At 39.3% G+C, this 18565-nt stretch overlaps 1 protein-coding gene across 1 annotated transcript; it reads left to right on the plus strand.

The window, feature by feature from the left end:
- The first annotated feature begins 8517 nt into the window (after window positions 1–8517).
- On the plus strand, window positions 8518–13366 carry LOC120322355 (ubiquitin-conjugating enzyme E2 G1-like). Its single transcript, XM_039377397.2, has 3 exons — window positions 8518–8687; window positions 10017–10119; window positions 12938–13366. Exons 1-3 carry the CDS (start codon window positions 8642–8644, stop codon window positions 13293–13295), a joined length of 507 nt encoding a protein of 168 aa, XP_039233331.1. The 5' UTR covers window positions 8518–8641; the 3' UTR covers window positions 13296–13366.
- The last annotated feature ends 5199 nt before the right edge of the window (window positions 13367–18565 follow it).

Consider the following 18565-nt stretch of genomic DNA (forward strand, 5'->3'; position numbering starts at 1 on the left):
ACCCGCAGGAGAACCACTCAGCCTGCGGAAACTACAAATAAATACACTGAAAACCGAAGAAGACATCGCAGCAATTTACGACAACGCAACGACCCACCTTACAGTCATCTACATCCTACTTGCCGGCTCCACGGCATTGGCCGCCGCCGCCTGGACGCTAAGGAAGAACAAAACGACGTACACCGCCACGCATGTCCTTCCTACCGGAACTCCGGCCATACCTTCGCTATGGCCCTCGTTCCGTCTTGAGGGGGGAGGAGTTATCGGTGACGGCACAAGCATGCCTTCACCTCCCCCGAAACCCCCACGGGCAGCGACCTACATATGAGACACTCAACCCGGACACACACCGCAGCAAAGTCATCAACCCACACTGGATCAGCAGAGTCAGGATTCCCAAGAATCCAACCGAAGCACTGGAAGGGGCATCCGGGTGAAAAGTGCCGACGCAAGGGGTTTCGCAGAACAAAAGAATTGTACGCTAGGCTAAGAGGAAAATTTATTCTGAAAATAAAATCATTCTGTCACCGAACTTCGAACGAGTCACTTTAAATACTAAAAATCCTCCTTGGCTTAAAGATAAAACAGAACAGATCCTCGACCACGACGTAACTCGGGCTCCCCCGTAAAGGACGGTGTGCAGGACCTGTCGGAGGCTTTTGGGGGGGTAGGCGTGGTGCCCCCTCTGACCCGGATCGCCTGAACCGCAGGTAAGCGAGTTTTTCTGTTAAATATGATTGCGAAATAATTATTTTATATTTCGGGTTTTCAGGCAACGAGCGACCACACCCGTGGAAAACGAGGTGCAACAGGAACTGGTGCCCAGTGTACCGAGAACTCCCAAAAGAGATTTTCACCTTTGGTCTTCAGATATCGCGGCCTTCGTGGCGGAAAACAGGCGCCTCTGAAGAATCTGGTTCTCCTCGCGCAGCCCAAGGGACAAAGCAGCACTCAATAGAGCCACCAAGGAACTCAAGGACAGGCCGTATACCCTACGCAGGACTCCATCCACAGATTTCTTGAGGAGCGGGAACCTGGTGAATCCGAAAAAAAAAAGCTTTTGCAGACCACCTCAGAATGCATTTACCCCTTTCGACAGATGCACTGGTGATGAACGTGCGGCCACCACCAGGTTCCTAGACAGTCTTCCAGTCTTCCAAGTCTTCCTAGCCTGCCAATAGAGCCCGTCACCCCAGAAGAGGTTGCGCAGGAGATCGCCTCCCTAAAAACCAGAAAGTAACCAGGCCTGGCACTCTTCACGTGCAAGAAAGCAATAGGGCTCAAATGGGGCATGACACCCTATATAGTAAACTGGATATATACGGCCATCGTCAGACTAATACTACTGTATGGGGTCGTGGTATGGTGGCCGGCTCTGAAAATGAAATCCACCATAAAAATGCTAGCAAAGATGCAAAGAGTTGCGGCACTCTGCATCAGCAGTGCTTTACGCACCACCCCAAACGAAGCCCTAAATGCCATACTCAATCTCCCAAGCCCAGAACTAGCTCGCATGGAACCGGCTACAGTAGCGGCAATCATACCAAACATTGGAACCCACAAGAAACGGGTCACTCATGTATACTAAAAAACATTCAAATATATCCTCCAGGACAGACTACTGCACTCCAACGGAGTACATACAAACACCGTTCAACACAATCATCCCAGAGAGGGACGAGTGGAACTCACGAACTCCTGGCCCCTAGAATGCTATATGCTTCTATACGGACGGGTCAAAACTACAGTACAGAGTAGGAGGAGGAGTTTACTCCGAACAGCTAGGCCTTTGTATCTCGTTCAGACTCCCCGATCATTGCAGTGTCTTCCAAGCTCAAGTATCAGCAACAAGGGAGGCCCTAAAACACTTGAAAGCACTAATATCGGAAACCTCACATGTAAACATTTTCAGTGATAGCCAAGCCTAAACCGTAACAAACATACCATATGGGAAAATACCACACACTGTCGCCTAACACGCCAAATATGGCCAAAAATAAGCTCAAAAAGAACGTCAAAATTTTTAAGATTGACCAGAGCAAACCTCAGCACTGCTATGAGAGTCATTACAGGGCATTGGAAATGCTCCTTATAACGATTTCTGCCGTAGCTGTAGGGGCGAAGAAATGGAAGAAACGGTAGAGCATCTACTATGCCACTGTTCAGCACTGCAAGCGAAAAGACTTACTTAATTAGGAAGCAAATTCCTGATAGACACGTTCGACCTTTCCGACACCGATCCACATCGGATACAAAAATTCACCAGCGCCTCTGGCTGGGGAAACTGCTAACTTCACACGAACCTCGACGGGCAAAAGGGGAAAACATACACGGTACTACAATGGACCTCTAATGGGCTAAGTGCGTCGGATTACCGACGGCCGGTAAAACCTAACCTAACCTATCCAGGCCTGGATCGCATCGATGCCGCATCCCTGAAAATGCTGCCCCTCCGCTGTTCCCAGTTGTTGGCTGACATCTCCAACAGTTGCTACAGTTTAGGGTATTTCTCGAAGACTTGGAAACGTGCAGAAGTGATACTCATATTCAAACCTCGAAAGCCTGAAGCCAATCTTGCCTTATAAAGACCGTTTAGTCTGCTGACGATCCTCTCAAAAATAATCGAAAGAGTTTTTATGCGCAGAATGTGGCCAGTACTGTACGAGACTGAACTGATCCCTGATCACCCGTTTGATTTCAGGTGCTCCTTTGGAACACCCGAGCAATGCCACTGGCCCGTAGCAAGCATTCTGGACGCTTTCGAAAATTAGCAATACTGTTATGCAGTCTTCCTGGATGTCAAACAGGCGTTTGACAGAGTGTGGCGCCCTGGACTCCTATCCAAGCTTAAGTCCCATCTTCCCAGTTCCCACTTCGCCCTCCTCAAATCGTTCCAAGTACGATGCGGCTCCTCAACCAACACGCCAAGGCCCATACGAGCCGGAGTACCTCAAGGCAGCGTCCTTGGACCCGTCCTCTGCAACCTGTTCACAGCAGACCTCCCTATCATACCCTCCCGCAGCCACATAGCCCGTCATAATAGCCCCGTCAATAGTCTCGTCACAATAGCCACCTATGTAGGCGACACCGTATTCCCTGCCACCGAAACAAACCGAAACAAACAAACAAGAAGCATCAGCCAAAAACAACTGGATTTTCTGGATCCCTGTGAACGCAACATTCTCGCTATGCAGAAGAGAATATCAACCTGTCACGCTCGACGGCGACACCATCCCAACCAACAGCACCGCCATATACCTAGGGATAACCCTGAACCGAAGGCTCACATGGGACCCCCACCTCAACAAAAAGCGCATCCGCTCTGCGCGCTGCGAGAGAAACACAAAATGCTCGTCTACAAAACCATTCTTAAGGCGATCTGGACTTACGAAATCCAGCTGTGGGGTACTGCAAGCGTTTCACACCGAATAAAGATCAAGCGCTTCCAAAACAGATATTTGAGAGTGGTCTCCGACGCCCATCCCTACCATGAGAACTGCATCATCCACGAGGAGCTCGGGATTCCAAGGGTGGTAGACGAAATCTATAGTCACAGCGAGAGAGGAGGAGCGCTAACTTATCTCACGGACGATACATTCTGCCCCATAACATCCTAAGCCCATACGAGCCAGCAGGTGGTCCATTGGCAGAGGCGACGAGTGCCCACCATATACAGAAGGGACGGTGTGGTCTTTGGTCGGCAAAGGTGGTTCGGGGAGGACCGCTAGCTTATCTCACGGACGATACACCCTACCCCCATAACATCTTAACCCAGTCGAGACGGCACGGATACGCCGTCAAGAGCGACGAGGGACCAGCAAAGAAGGACGACGAAGGACCGACGACGCGCATCCGAAGGCAAGGATCGTAGGATTCCTTTTGTCACGCGTCACTAAATAAGGGGTACTCTGATCGAAGCTCCTTATTTTCATTGGTCGGGCAATCACACAAATCATCAATTTGGTGGGACGAACAAACAAACTCTCTGAGCTAGCCGTTGCAATCCGTAGCGAGCAGAAACTAAGGAATCAGTTCGTTACAGCCTCCCAAAGAAAAGAAACTGCAAGAAAATTGCATCATGTTTAAGCCAGCACCGGACGTACATAAATGCGCGACCTTCATCCGTCTACGCATCGGGCACACACAATCCACACATCAACACCTACTGACGGGAACGGTGACCAACATGCCCACAATGTGGGGACGAGCTCACCGTTGGCCATATTCTGGACGTCTGCAGTTGATTGCACTCAATTAGATCTCTACTATTTGGTACACATAGTCTTTTAAGTTGTTTAAGTAACCCCTTTCTTGAAAATATCTTCAAAATTAACAAATTTGTTCAAATAGCTCATTTTATTATATAAAGTAATAACACATAAGATTCGAGTCGAAGGCCCCCCCTTAGCTAGTACTCATTAAATTTATTAGATTTGGTATTGTACACTAAATTTATTTTTTTTAAATAAACAAATAATTGTATTCAAAAATTTTTGTCAATTTTTTTAAACACTTTCATTTTGCTTTCAACTTATCACTATTTTTACTTTGAATTATTTGTGCTCTAATTTTCCTATTTTGTTTTGGGTAATTTGCTTCATTTAACTTGCATTGCTATCTTGAAGCGGAGGAGTACTTTGTATCCGGATATTGTCCGTTTTACTGAGTTACTCTGGGATCCTGCAATGCACACGCGTAAAGGATTTTACGAGGTCGGACCTTGACAGAACGCGTAGACCGCTTATAGGTTGTCTTTAGTAAATCCGTGTACGAAAGAATGCAAAAAATGTTTTTAAGACTGATTGAGTCGTACTAATGTATAATCTGACTTAACAAGATTCCCTTCTCATCAGGTCCCTTTTCGGGAGCCAGTTAATATCTCAGTCAATTTAATGGTTGACCTTTTATTTCGTATTCAAATTAAGAACTAAACATTGAAATTTAGAGTAAACCCTAAGCTAGGTGTGGGTCTGGCAGCGCTGTCGTCAGAACGTTGGCGTCGTCAATAAAAACGCGATCGGTAGCTAGAATTGGAGTGGTTTGAACTGAATCAAATTGCAATCTCTGCAATTTCGGCGTTGCGTGGAACTCGTAGCAGATGTTTATATTATTGCTGTTTTAGGATTTTGAACTCTTGCTTCAATTGAATACATTGTTACACATTTACTGCAAGCAAAGTACTAAGAGTTCATTGTATCATTTAATATTTTTGTAGAATAACTAATTATACATTCATTAAAAATCATTACAAAGTCAGGGATTGAAAAGCAGCCAATACAGGAAAAAATGTGTGTTCGCCATACAATTTCTTACTGCGCAGGGACTGCGATTGTAGCAGAATTTGCACTAAGCCGCGCGTTTTTTACGCTGAGTTGAAAGTATATTTTGCCTTGGAAATTCGGGGTGGGACGTTGGGGGACCCGATCTCTTTTGAATATGATAAATAACATATTCAAGAACAACACCTCATACGCCTAACCCATAAGATCGATGATTTTTTTCCATCAAAGTTGAAAAATATGTGAAAATTAGTTCTTCGGTAAAACAGGTATTCCTGCAAAGATTATTATACATTTATTGTACCTTGGTTTTACCGAGATTTGATAACCCTTTCCATAGAGACCACAACCAAGCCGGTCGGTTACATATTTACCTAAATATCGCCCGCATAGCCCGAATTTTGTACAAAACTACCTGCTTCTTTTGCAACCCAAAACAAGGTTCAACCAAAGACATTATAATAATAAGATGCGTAACGGCCATACATTGGTTTTGCACTATACTATTAATTTGACTAAATAACTACAGTAAATAATAAAAACGTATACAAAGTAAATTATTAAAACTACTGTAATTGAAAACAAAGAATTTTCAAAAAAAAAGAAATTACATTTAAAATATGAAATATGAAAACTATTCTAATATAAAATCATATTTGAAAATTATTATGCATTATTAGGTACATAGATTGTGCAATGCAAAACTAGAGTTTTTAAATGGTGGCAATTTATAAAAAATAATATAGATTTAAAGTCTAAGAACTTCTAAAATGAAGGGCATATTTTGTCATTTTTACAATGCATGTGCATACGTGTGCACCAATACAGTGGTCAGCTGTCGCTGTATGCGTACAAGAGAGCTGCTGGCTCTAGAGCTCTCCGCTTTTTGGCTTTTGAACAAAATTTCGAGAGAGCCTGGAGCCACTTGAAAAGCCACCACGAATAAATCGTGTGCAAAAAAATCGTATGGTAATCGTATCGTATCGTTACACATCTTGTTATTCTAATGTCTTTGGTTCAACTTTGAACACGTGTAACTTCTAAAATACCATTTTGAACTATTACCTGTCGAATGCCATATGATCCGTTGTCATCGAAAACTTAATTTTTGTATAGTATTTAGAGGAGTAACAAGAGTTTCTGTTGTTAACTTCTACCGGGAAAATCCAATGTTGCCGATGACGCCACCTGCCGATTCATCACACATGTGAACTGCAAAGACGCGGCAATAGCGTATTGGAAGACACAACTCAGCTATTACCACACATCGAAGCGCCAAACAATGTTTACAAAAATCAATTCATATTCGACCCCTACCTGACCGAGTATGTTTGCAAGTACCGGCACATGGGACATGTGCGGCATAAAATCCCCATTAGCATCCCACAACCAAGCGACAAAGAAATATCCTACCTATCAGCACTATTACAGAAACATTTTACGGCCTCAATCCTGAACGGGATGAAGGTCCTATATTCAGAAACTGTATAAAATCCGTATAACGCAGAGAGGCGATTTGTGATGTTATTGAAAATTGACATCGCAGGGCCCATAGGGGGTCTAAAAGAATCTAAGAAAAATTCTTTTTCGACCCCGATACCGAACTATCAATGTAAAATACTTCATATCGATGTGGAGAAAAAATCTATCTCCGTTTTATTGATAAATTCACAAAATTTGTTTTTGGAATTCAAATCAGCAATACATCTACGAGAGAAATTGCTGCACTATTTCACGTTTACAAGGGCTGTTGTTTCCGACAACGAGAGGGGTTACCTCTGCCCAACATCTTTAAACTACCTCCGGGAACTTTAAATGGAATTATACGGCACCCCGACTCAGGAAAGCGAAGTCAATGGCCAGATGGTCCAATTTTAAACGTAAGGGGCTTGATCGAACGCAAGCAGATTAAGACAAAAGGAAAACCACGTTTCAGTCTCAAAGAGATACAGGAAGCCAAAGTTGTCACGTTTAGGACCAAGTCCGGTAAATTATTCCACAATCAGATATTAGGAGTTAAAAAGGGGGAAAAAAATAGATAATAATAATTATTATAATAAAAAAAAGGCACTAAAAAACATAAAAAATATATATAAAAGAAAAGTACCACGTAAGGGAAAGGAAGCAAGAAATCCATACTAAATTTCCTAGAAAATAAAAATTAAATTAAATAGAGTGACCAACGTTTCACCCGCTCGCAACTAAGCGTTGGACAAAACAACCACACTTAAACACACATAAAAACCTTGTACCAAGCAAATTACACATTTTAATTGTAAAACCAAAATCAACAAACTCGCATAGGCTATTATAATATTGAAATCAGACCGACATTTTAAGCATTTGTACTAACCTTATTGTAAAACCTTTCCCTTTCAAAAAAATTATAAGCCAAACCATAACCGCAATTCAAGTCTTTAGATACGAATGCAACAGGGCAGCATTTGGCGCGGAAGCCCCAGTGGGTCATTATCTGAGCGAAACAGCGAAGGCAATCGGGAGAATAGCAAGTGCGCCGCCAAGGAAATCGCGCTCTATTGATTGGTTATAGCACCCTGTTCTTGACGTACTTTAATGGAACGGTAAGAACCTGGTCAAGGGATCGACGGAACGGTAGCCATCGGAAAAAGAAATTATATTAGCTACTCAAGGAGTCACTTGATGCCCCTGCAGGCGGGACTCACCCATAAGACAGCCACCGACTACCAACTGTACCTAATATTAAAAATCCAGGAGGTAACAAAGGTAAGTTAATTAATTTGGTTTTGTTAATTAATGTTATTATAATATCTTATATAAATATGTATAAATCTCTTTTGCCCATCTTTACACTAATATATATATATATATATATATATATTAGTGTAAATGTACACTAATATATACACTGTACACTAATATATATATATATATATATATATATATATATATATATATATATATATATTAGTGTAAAGATGGGCAAAAGAGATTTATACATATTTATATAAATATTTTGTTTGTTAATACTTTGCATTAATTAACATTACTATATAAACATATAATTTGTACACATACAATATTTAAATTTATATTTAAATGCATTGAGGGAAAACTGAAACAGGAAAACGCCGTGTAAATGCAATATAAGTGCAGTTTGAAATTTGTGTTATTCTGTTCATATAAGTATTCACAAGATCTAGATCTTTGATAAACTTGTGTAACTAGTTCTTTTTTATGTTTTGCCTTTATAAAATATTTGGTCAGTCGATGTCGATCATTATATTTACTTTCAATACAAACTTATTTTTAAGCATACAATTTTTGTTTGTGTAAATTTCTTGTGCGATAAACTAAACAATTCATTTATTGTTCAACTTAGAATGTCTGAACTTCAGTCATCTTTGCTCTTAAAAAAACAATTGGCAGGTATGTTTAACTATTTCGAACACATATAAATAAGCAAAAATGCATATATGATTATGTTCTTACATACAAATATGAAATTATTTTTCCAGTCAAGCACATGTGCGAAAATTGGTGCATAAACCATTAGCATTGCTCAACCAAATTTAAATTTGATGAGTAATATGTTTTCACATTTTATAATTTCTAAATAACATATTCGAAAGGTGATTTTAATAATAATTTACCTGTTATTTTTTGGTTAAGTTGATAGTATAGTCTTACATAGTAAAATAAATGTGTATATATAATGTGTATGAGCATACGTATATATGTGTGCAAATCTGTTTCTACCCTTAGTATTAAAAAGCTTGTGTTCTGTATACATAAGTACCTAAAAAGGTGTTACAATTTTAACAAGAATTTATTTAATATGTCGAAAAGATATTTCTATATGTTTAATAAGTGGAAGTGTACATAAAATATATAATCTTCGCTACTCTCACACATGCGTGCATACACACATATGCGTACATAAATAATGTTCCCTTCACTGCATTAGAAACTTTTAATTTTTATAAGAAAATTAACTTCTATGTTTATGCTACATATGTATTTCGATTATATATAAACCAAAATTTATATTAATGATAATAATTTAATTTAATTTCAAAATAAATTATTATGATTCTTGCAACCTTTTTGCTTTACCAAAAATGTATAAGAATGATAATAAACATTTTAAACATAAATTTGTGTTTTTAATTTTGTCATCGATCCTTAAAAATATTCCCGAGTGTTCGAAATAAAATTATCATATCTTTGCCTACAGCTTCCATTTGATCATAAAGGTTGCTCCCATTAGTCTGTGTACAACCCCAAAAAATTTTAAATTGAAACACAAATGGTTTATTCAGTTATGCATATAATTAACACATAACTAAACTTTAACTTACCTTTAATTTATTAATTTAATTTATTTAATTTGTCATCGTATTTTTAGTGTTTATATTAAAAATTATTTAAAAATATTTTATTTTTAATTTAAAACTTAAGACTACGAATAAGTGAACAGGCCGCGTACAGTTTATTTAAGCAGGGGTATCAATTTCTCTGCAAAACCTTCATAAAGCGTTTCGGCATAAAAAGAAAAAAAGGAAACAATATAAAAATATATATAATTTATGTGGCATACTCTCTTACTCAACGACTAACTGGTATAATCATATTCCATTAAGGGGCACCAGAATAGGTACAAGAATTGTTTTTCTTAAACTTTAACTCTACATAAATCTAAATGTACTTAAAAAACTGAAACCCACAAAAAATAAATAAACTGTTGTATCTTTTCAGAACTAAACAAGAATCCAGTGGAAGGATTCTCGGCTGGTTTAATTGATGAGAATGATATATTTCGCTGGGAAGTTTTAATAATTGGACCGCCAGATACACTGTAGTATGTTATGAATGAATTACCTTTTTCGTTTAAGAAAAAATAAGTATTATTATATTATTATGTAACAATCATTATAGACGACTAAGCGTCCACATGCATGATGAAATGAAATTCTGTCACCTACTACTGTCACCTAGTTTTTAAAATTAAAATTTTTGTTTGCCTGCAACCAAACGTTATTTTACTATCTTGAAATAATTTCACCCGTTACTCGTAGATTAAAGAGTATACGAGATCTTTTGAAAAGTATGTTACAGGCAGAAGGAAGGACCATATAAAGTATACATATTCTTGATCAGGATCAATATCCTACTCGATCTGGACATGCCCGTCTGCCCGTTTGAACGACGAGATCTCAGGAATTATATAAAGCTAGAAAGATGAGATTCGGCATGCAGACTCCGGAGACCTAGACGCAGCGCAAGTTTGTTGACCCATGTTGCCGCACTCACAAACCGTCCAAAACTGCCACGCCCACACTTTAAAAAAATGTTTTGATATTTATTCATTGTTGCTAGTAGTCTTGTTATCCAAAAATCGACCACAAACCGTCAAAATTGTGTACATTTTATTTTTTTTTTCCCAAATTCTACCGATATTCCAAAAAATGTTTAAATTTCTCCTTCGCACTTCCTACTCAGGATCTATTTATCTAATAGGTCGGGGAACTCGACTAAAGCATTCGCTTTTGTTTGATCAATACATTTGCATACGCGTTACTCGTTGAGTTAAATGGTAAACTTGATTCGTTGAAAAGTATGTTACAGGTAAAAGGGTGCATATAAGATATATATATTCCTTATCAGGATTAGTATCCGATTCGATATGGCCGTATGAACGTCAAGATCTAGGCAAGTCAAAAAGCTAGAAAGTTTAGATTGAAAATTGAGTACGTTACTAATTATATATTGTTATAATTAAAAAAAATAATAAAAAGGTCACCAAGCCAGGGTTAAAAACGTAAACTAAGAATTATAACAACACCCGTTACTCGTAAAGGGTAATAGATTCGCTTGGAAGTATGCAACACGTAAAAAGAAGTGTTTTCGACCAGTTAAAGTATATGTTTTCTTGATCAGTATCTATTTGGATTTATCCGTCAGTCTCTCTCCGTATGAGCTTAGGAGCTCTCAGGAGCTAAAAACCGCAAGTCTGCTTCAGAACGTTGCCTCGCCTACTTTTATTTCCACTAATCTGAAGAGCCACACTTTAGTTTGATTTCCCAGTCGAATACAATATTATTTGTAAAACGGCGTGTTCAACAAGTAATAATGTATCCACTTTTGTAATGGTTTTACAAAAAAAATTATACTCCACTTAGTTTGTTTATTTAGTTTTCTCAGTTAAACTTAAGACTTTCGGCATTTATTTTCTGGTCAATAATAGGCAGGAAAATAATTTTTTTAACTTAAGAGAACGCTTTAGTCGAGTTCCTCTACTCTTAATATCTGTTACTCAGATAGTGGAAATGCGAAGCGCAAGTGCCGTATTTACGTCTAGGCTCTTATGCCGTCGGTAACACTTATAAATGTTAGACATCATAATACATATCTTCTTTCCCATATCAATCATAATGACACAGAAATTATGAAATTTAATTTTAAACATTTGGCCACAACGTGCTATCGTCCAAAAGTGCACCAGGCGACCAAAGGGCTCCGTGGGAAAATGTACACATCTTTTAAAAATCTGAACGACGTCTGAAATTTTATGGAAATTTTTGGTGAAGGTTGTTGAAGATCCCCATGAACGAATATCGGAGTAGTACGTGTGACAAAGTCGTCAAGGACTGTTATAAAAACAAGAGAGAATGCTATAGTCGATTTCCCCGACCTATTAGATAGACAAATCCTGAGTAGGAAGTGCAAAGGAGAAATTTAAACATTTTCTGAATTATTGGTAGAAATTGAAAAAAAAAAAAAAATTTTACATATTTAAACATTTTTGGCGTTTTGTGGTCGATTTTTGGCAAACAAGACTTATTAGCAACAATGAGTAAAAATATCAAAACCTTTTTTAAAAGTGTGGGCGTGGCAGTTTTGGGCGGGTAATGGGTGTGGCCGCATGAGTCAACAAACTTGCGCTGCGTCTATGTCAACTTTCTAGCTTTTTATAGTTCCTGAGATCTCGTCGTTCATTCGGACGGACGGGCATATCCAGATCGAATCGGATATTGATCCTGATTAGGAATATATATACTTAATATTAAATTTTAACAATAAGCAATCCACTTTTAATTTAATGTAATAATGTGTTTGCTACATGGTACTAACTCATAAAATAGTAGCTCCAATATTGACTTTGTGTTTCACACTATTGCGGTATTGCGTTTCAACCAAGCAAAGCTATTTGCATATTGTTCTAATATGGTGCCCAATAGTCCTAATTCAAATAGTAAGCAAATAGTCTGCTTCTCTCCCGCCTTGCTTATATGGTTTCGCTCCTTCTTAACGACTCGGATTCAACGAGATTTAATAACAATAACTTAATAAAAATACGGTGACTATGAGTTCAGGAGTTCCCTAAGGCAGGTTTTTGGTGCATTATTATTCGGCCTGTTTATTATCAATCTTACTCATGTTTTTGAGTCCTCCTCGTAAGTTAAGTTACAGCTTGTCTCATTCCTTCAAGCAGCTTTAACTAACCTTAAATTACTCTGTAATATCTCCCCATCTCTCACGCACTTCCATTAACTAAGTATCGGGTGTCTATTTGTCTTGGCACTTGAGTATAACTCTAATTACTAAAATACGAATTTATTTATTATTTAGGGTGCGTGTCTTTTAATTATACAAAATGTTTCTTTTTTAACCCGCAGCGAAGGAGGATTCTTTAAAGCTCATCTTTACTTTCCTAAGGAATATCCGTTGCGTCCTCCTCGAATGAAGTTTGTTACAGAAATTTGGCACCCTAATATTGAGAAGAACGGAGATGTCTGTATTTCTATTTTACATGAGCCTGGAGACGATAAATGGGGATACGAAAAAGCATCGGAGCGCTGGTTACCCGTGCATACAGTGGAGACCATCTTGATATCTGTAATATCAATGCTGGCCGATCCAAACGATGAGTCTCCAGCAAACGTTGATGCTGCCAAGGAATGGCGAGAATCCTATACCGACTTTAAGCGCAAAGTTGCTCGATGCGTCAGAAAAAGTCAGGAGGAGTGCTCGTGAAGCGACCCGCCCTATATTTGTATATTTATATTAAACATTTTATACATTAAAAGGATTAACTTAAATATGTACATATCTTAGGGTTTTCTTTGATCGAGGGAGGAGTTGTGGTTAAAATTAAGTACATAATGTCAAGTACTGTGTTAATGGGATGCTCATTTCAAGCAATTTTAGGACATCGAGTTAATTACATTTGCCAAACCACGAAAAGTGTATTTGTGTCTTCCTTTCCGGTTGCTTATTATAAATGCTGTTTGTGCATTTTATTTTTTTTAATAACAAACGATTATTGCCACGATACTAGCAAAGATTGCTATCATAAATTTATCTGTACCGCAAAATAAATCAATAATGGTAAAGAAGCTAAAAAAATTTAAAACAAACCAAACGCAAAACAAACAATTTTTTGTGGCTCATGCAAAGTTGGAAACGCTTCCTTCTGCCTGTTACATACTATTCAATGAATCTAGTATATCCTCTTACTCTACGAGTAAGACCGTCATGAGCCAGCTGCTGATGATCTGTCCGACCTTATCCGGACGGCTTCTCAAATCTGAGCTTGTAAAGGCTGAAACGGGTCTATCCGGTAGCTCAATATACCCTAATTCAGACGGATCTCCAAAGTTTTGGGCAGATTCGGCTGATCTTGGCGGCTCCTGTATATGTGCCGCGAAATGTGCCTGAATTATTTGTCCAATCTGTTCTATTAGCTTGGTTAGCAAATCATTCTGCAGCGCCTTTATTTGTTGCGCTACAATGTTGCTGAAGTTGGGGTTTTCTGCTTAGCGGAGTCTCCCTTAGTCTTGCAACCAAGACAACTGCTCTTTTACTTGATCAGAGTGTCTATGCATTCCTTGTGGAATTCATGTCCACATCTTGCACGACTTACTTGCTAAGGTAGCAAGGTCTTGTCGCAGAGAATGCATTTTGTTGACCCCGAAGCTTCTGTCTCCATGATTTCTATCTTAAATTTTTCTAGCCCACGAATTAATGAATACTCGCACACTCAACAATAAACGAGAGAAGATAAATAATAACAAAACCGAAAAAAAAAAACTCCTAAAAACTATAATTTAAGATAAACGTTCTCAAAAATACAAAGATAAAAATCCTGAGATCGCTTTATTTGTGGATTTGGTTCTAACACGTTCCACAACAAGGTTCAGACTTCGATTTGAAAATCTAAAGTAATACCAAACTTTGTTTCGCAAATCAAATATAAATCAAAATCAATAACAACAGTCTGGCTAGCAAGCATAGCAATGCTTGCAATTAAAAATGCACGAGACAAACAAAAGGTTTCAGCACAAAAGCGAAATGAAGAAAAAACTGACGAGCGTTGTCTATTGCCAATCAGCAATGACAACAACATTAAACGTTTGCCGTGGTCAAACATAAGCCTCGCTGTATGCAGTCCAAGCGGCTGGCGCTTCTTGTGCTCCGTTTTTGTTGGGCCTATTACCTTTCGCTATTACCCGTGGCCTGAAAAATAAACGCTCAGTAATCCTATTCAAATAATAGCACACCCGTGCCCTTTTAACAATAGACGAAAAATGGTCTAAAAATTTTAGGTTAGGGCCTAAAAGAACGCCGAGATCATCAAAGAGCAAGCACTTAGAGTGTAAGTCGCGTGTTTTGGGTTGACACGACAAAAGCTCATAACTTTACACTAGGAGCCATTTAAGAGTGGTACTTTATCACGGCACTATATTTGCAAGCTATCTATATCGGATCGTGAGACCGAATGGTAGGAAATTTCCATATACTGCAGCCATAATTTAACATCATTTGCGTACATAATGACACGCGAATGTTTTATTAATAAGGGAAGGTCGTTAATATATAAGGTAATACGGAGCGGAGCAATGTGGAACCGAGTATACAAGAAAGGGAATTTTCAAAGAGAACCGGTTTCGTCCTGCCGTTCATATAACTCAAAATCGAATTTAGAAGGGAAACCTACTAAATCAAGTTTCCTAACCAAAAGTTTATGAATAAGAGTCAAATGCTTTACTAAAGTCTGTGAAGATGAAGATATGTTTGAAGATTATTTTTGAAGACCTATATTATAAAGAAAGTAAGCTCCAAAAGGTTAGTGGTTGTTGATTTGCGTTTCATAAAACCGTGCTGACATGGTGATATAATTAACCTACAAAGGTGCAAATGAGGGCTGATAACATTTTTAAAAGGCTTAGGGACAGCCGAAAACTTAGAGTTTTTTCTTTAATTTCTTGCATCTAATTTGTTAATTTTTTATGAAGAGGGATCACAAAGAACTGAAGATAGTAAAGCAGTAAGCTTTCGTTTAGATTGGGGCAGAATATTAAATTGATACTTGATACTTCGTAAGAATAAGGCTATTCGGAATGAGTTAACGTGGAATATGTTGTTTAAAAAACTTGGCAAATAGATTGGCTATTAGCTGATCCAATGTTATATTATTACTTTCAAAAAATAGCGAGGAAGGTAAGAAATTGTTTTACGCTTAGTGTTAACGAAAGTATAAAACTGTTTCGGATCCTGTGCGAACTTGAACTTACAATGGTTTAAATAGTTCTTTTTACACTGAGCTTTTGCTCTACAATAAAGTTGCTTATTATCGAGTTACCATAAATACCATAGATACATGTCCGGCTTGGCTCGTCGACGACGGGGGTGATGATCTTGCTCAGATCTCGGAATGCCTATACATAATTTTATTAAAAAATAGTTGCGTGCAACAACAAGCTACAACCGGGATAGAGATACCCACACACAAATAAATAAATTCAGCAAAAAGACAAATACTTTCACTTCGCCTGAACCCTTCTCCCACCTCCTCGGATGTTATGGAGGCACTTCTCCTGCCCACCCTACCTATGGTCGCTCATACCGTCAGCGCTTAATAGCCAGAGCGACCCCTTCTGCAAGTGCTACCCTACATCACCAAGCAATGCTAGCTGCGGCCACTTCAAAATTTCTTCAGAACATTATAAAATTTTATTACAAGCTAAAAGAAAATAAATATCTCGTCGTCCTGAGTGGCGCGGACCTTCGTTGTTGGGCGCTCGCCACTTGGGCTGAGAGTTGTTGTCTTACGCAGACTCACGGCAGCTAACGGCTGTGATCCCCAAGGCAAACGCTTGTGGAACAGCAACACGTTAACCCCACGTCTGTTTCGGACTGGTGGCGCCGGTACCACACCTGTTTAAATCGCACGGACACACCTAGGCTATCGCCTGGTTCAAGTTCGCGGTCTCCTACAGAGTTCACTGGGACTACACCACAATCCCTGCCGCTTTTTCTGTGCCCTCCTTGGTTTGGCCTCGTCTGTTGGATGCCTCTGGGCTACTCGTGCTTCGTCGTACTGGACCTCAGCTACCTGCGTCTCAATTCGGAGACTTGTCTCGTCCCGAACGTCTTGACGTAGCGATCTTGCTTCTTGTTGACTACCACGGCTGTAGCTCCTCTGCTGACTTCGTTCTTACGTTGTTGACTGGTACACTTGTTCTCGTCGACTGTCCCGCTTCCGGCGTTCGGCCTGTTTATATAGGCCTCCTTTAACGTTATATCCCTTTGGTCTTCAGTCTCCGGATCCAAAGTCCACGATTTTACCGTTGGCCCGGTCCAAAATTCGGCTTGCCCCGTTATTTGCCTTTGAACTTTCTAACTCTCCAAACTCTCTTTTCTATAAGTACGGAGTCTCCCCCCTCTCTTTCTCTTCTTCCAGAGTCTCCAAACTCTCTTCTATCAGACTCTCCAAACTCTCCTTCTCCAGGTTTCGCACTGCCGTTACTACGTTTTGACTGGTAATTTAATTGCTATATAAAATTGAATGGGACGGCAATTTGAAATAGGATTTAGATTTATCGGCAAAATTGTATGGATATTTAAAAAGAATATTGCCGCTGAAAGGTCATTTTTATGCAACAACAATTACCAGTGCCAAGCATAAAAGCTTTTAGCTCGAATATAATGAGCTTAATTATACTGTTTTATCATCGTTACTTATTCGTTTCTTTTATGACAAAATTTATGTTTTTTTGGATATAACTTTTCCTCTTTTTTTGTTACATTAAATCTCGTGATATTTGGGATTTGACACTCACCGCTCTATCCACATCCACCGATGAAAGCGCTTTCTTCGTTGAAGTGCTAGAATTGGGAGAAAGACAATCACGCGCAACAACAACAAGGGACATAACCCAAAATTGGGAAGATAAACGATGACACGCACTTTACACTTGTTTAAATGGCACTATTATTTTTTTCATTTCACACTATTTAGGATAACTAAACGAATATTGAATCCTCGTTGGATTTGCCGTCCTACATTTCTTTTCGTATTTTTCAGCTTAATGCAACCTAAATTTTACGGATTTTTTTCCCCCTTTTTCTTTTGGTTTTATATGGTTTTTTCCTTGCGTAACGTTTTGGTTCACATCTAGACGAATCTAGGCCAAACTATGGGACGTTTTAAAGGGTTTACTGCCGGAAGGGAGATAGCGCGGGCGGTTCTCGACGGCAACAACTAACAGGCGGATCAACTTATAACTTAAACGCTCGGCTCAGCGAACTATGTTCTGTTGGTTCCCAGCATAAAAGCTTTTCTTCTATCCGGGCTACCTTTCGTGGCCGAAATTGGTTTTCTTTAGGGATTTTAATTTTATTTCCTGCTGCTGCCGGCGGGGGTGGCGACGATCGCGCCGGAAGTCAGCCGCGTCCCAAATACTTGCTGCTCCTTGCAGATCGGCTGCGCTGTCCGCTTAAGCTTGCCCCTATAACAATATTCAACAAATGTACCCATCTACCTAAGCGTTCGCTCCTTATCGCTTACCTACAGATCCACAGCTCAGCTTTATTATACACCAAATATTTCCCGATGGCACTTATTCAATTTCAACTTTACTAACACAGTAGGTTTGGCTTGGACACAACCAAAAAGGAATTGGAAGACAATGACGCTGGAAAAGTGGCGGTAAGCCTCTACGAGAAAGTAGGTGAAATGGACACCGTTGACGTTAGCCACCGTTGCTCTCTCGCATCTATTCGTCTAAGGCTTTTTTATTACCCTATACGAGCAAGCGCTACAAAAATACCGCCTCAGTAAGATCAGATTGGGGGTCAACACTCCAAGACTGATAAAACAGCTTGCGAGGCTACTGCTTTTTGTCCTTAGCATGGAACCTGCCAACATACCGTCCCTGCAAATCCTTTAGATCATGATACACTTGACCAATCTTCTTTCTCACCCTTGCTTTCACGAAGGATGGCCCCAATTTTGCATTGTA

This window comes from Drosophila yakuba, unplaced genomic scaffold (assembly GCF_016746365.2).
Source record: "Drosophila yakuba strain Tai18E2 unplaced genomic scaffold, Prin_Dyak_Tai18E2_2.1 Segkk8_quiver_pilon_scaf, whole genome shotgun sequence".
NCBI classification, from domain to species: domain Eukaryota; kingdom Metazoa; phylum Arthropoda; class Insecta; order Diptera; family Drosophilidae; genus Drosophila; species Drosophila yakuba.

Excerpts from the sequence above, each read along its gene's own strand:
- LOC120322355 (XM_039377397.2), top strand. The coding sequence starts at position 8,642 with ATGTCTGAACTTCAGTCATCTTTGCTCTTAAAAAAACAATTGGCAG. Across the intron at positions 8,688-10,016 it reads CTTAAAAAAACAATTGGCAG|AACTAAACAAGAATCCAGTG; the intron begins GTATGTTTAACT and ends GTATCTTTTCAG. Across the intron at positions 10,120-12,937 it reads GGACCGCCAGATACACTGTA|CGAAGGAGGATTCTTTAAAG; the intron begins GTATGTTATGAA and ends TTTAACCCGCAG.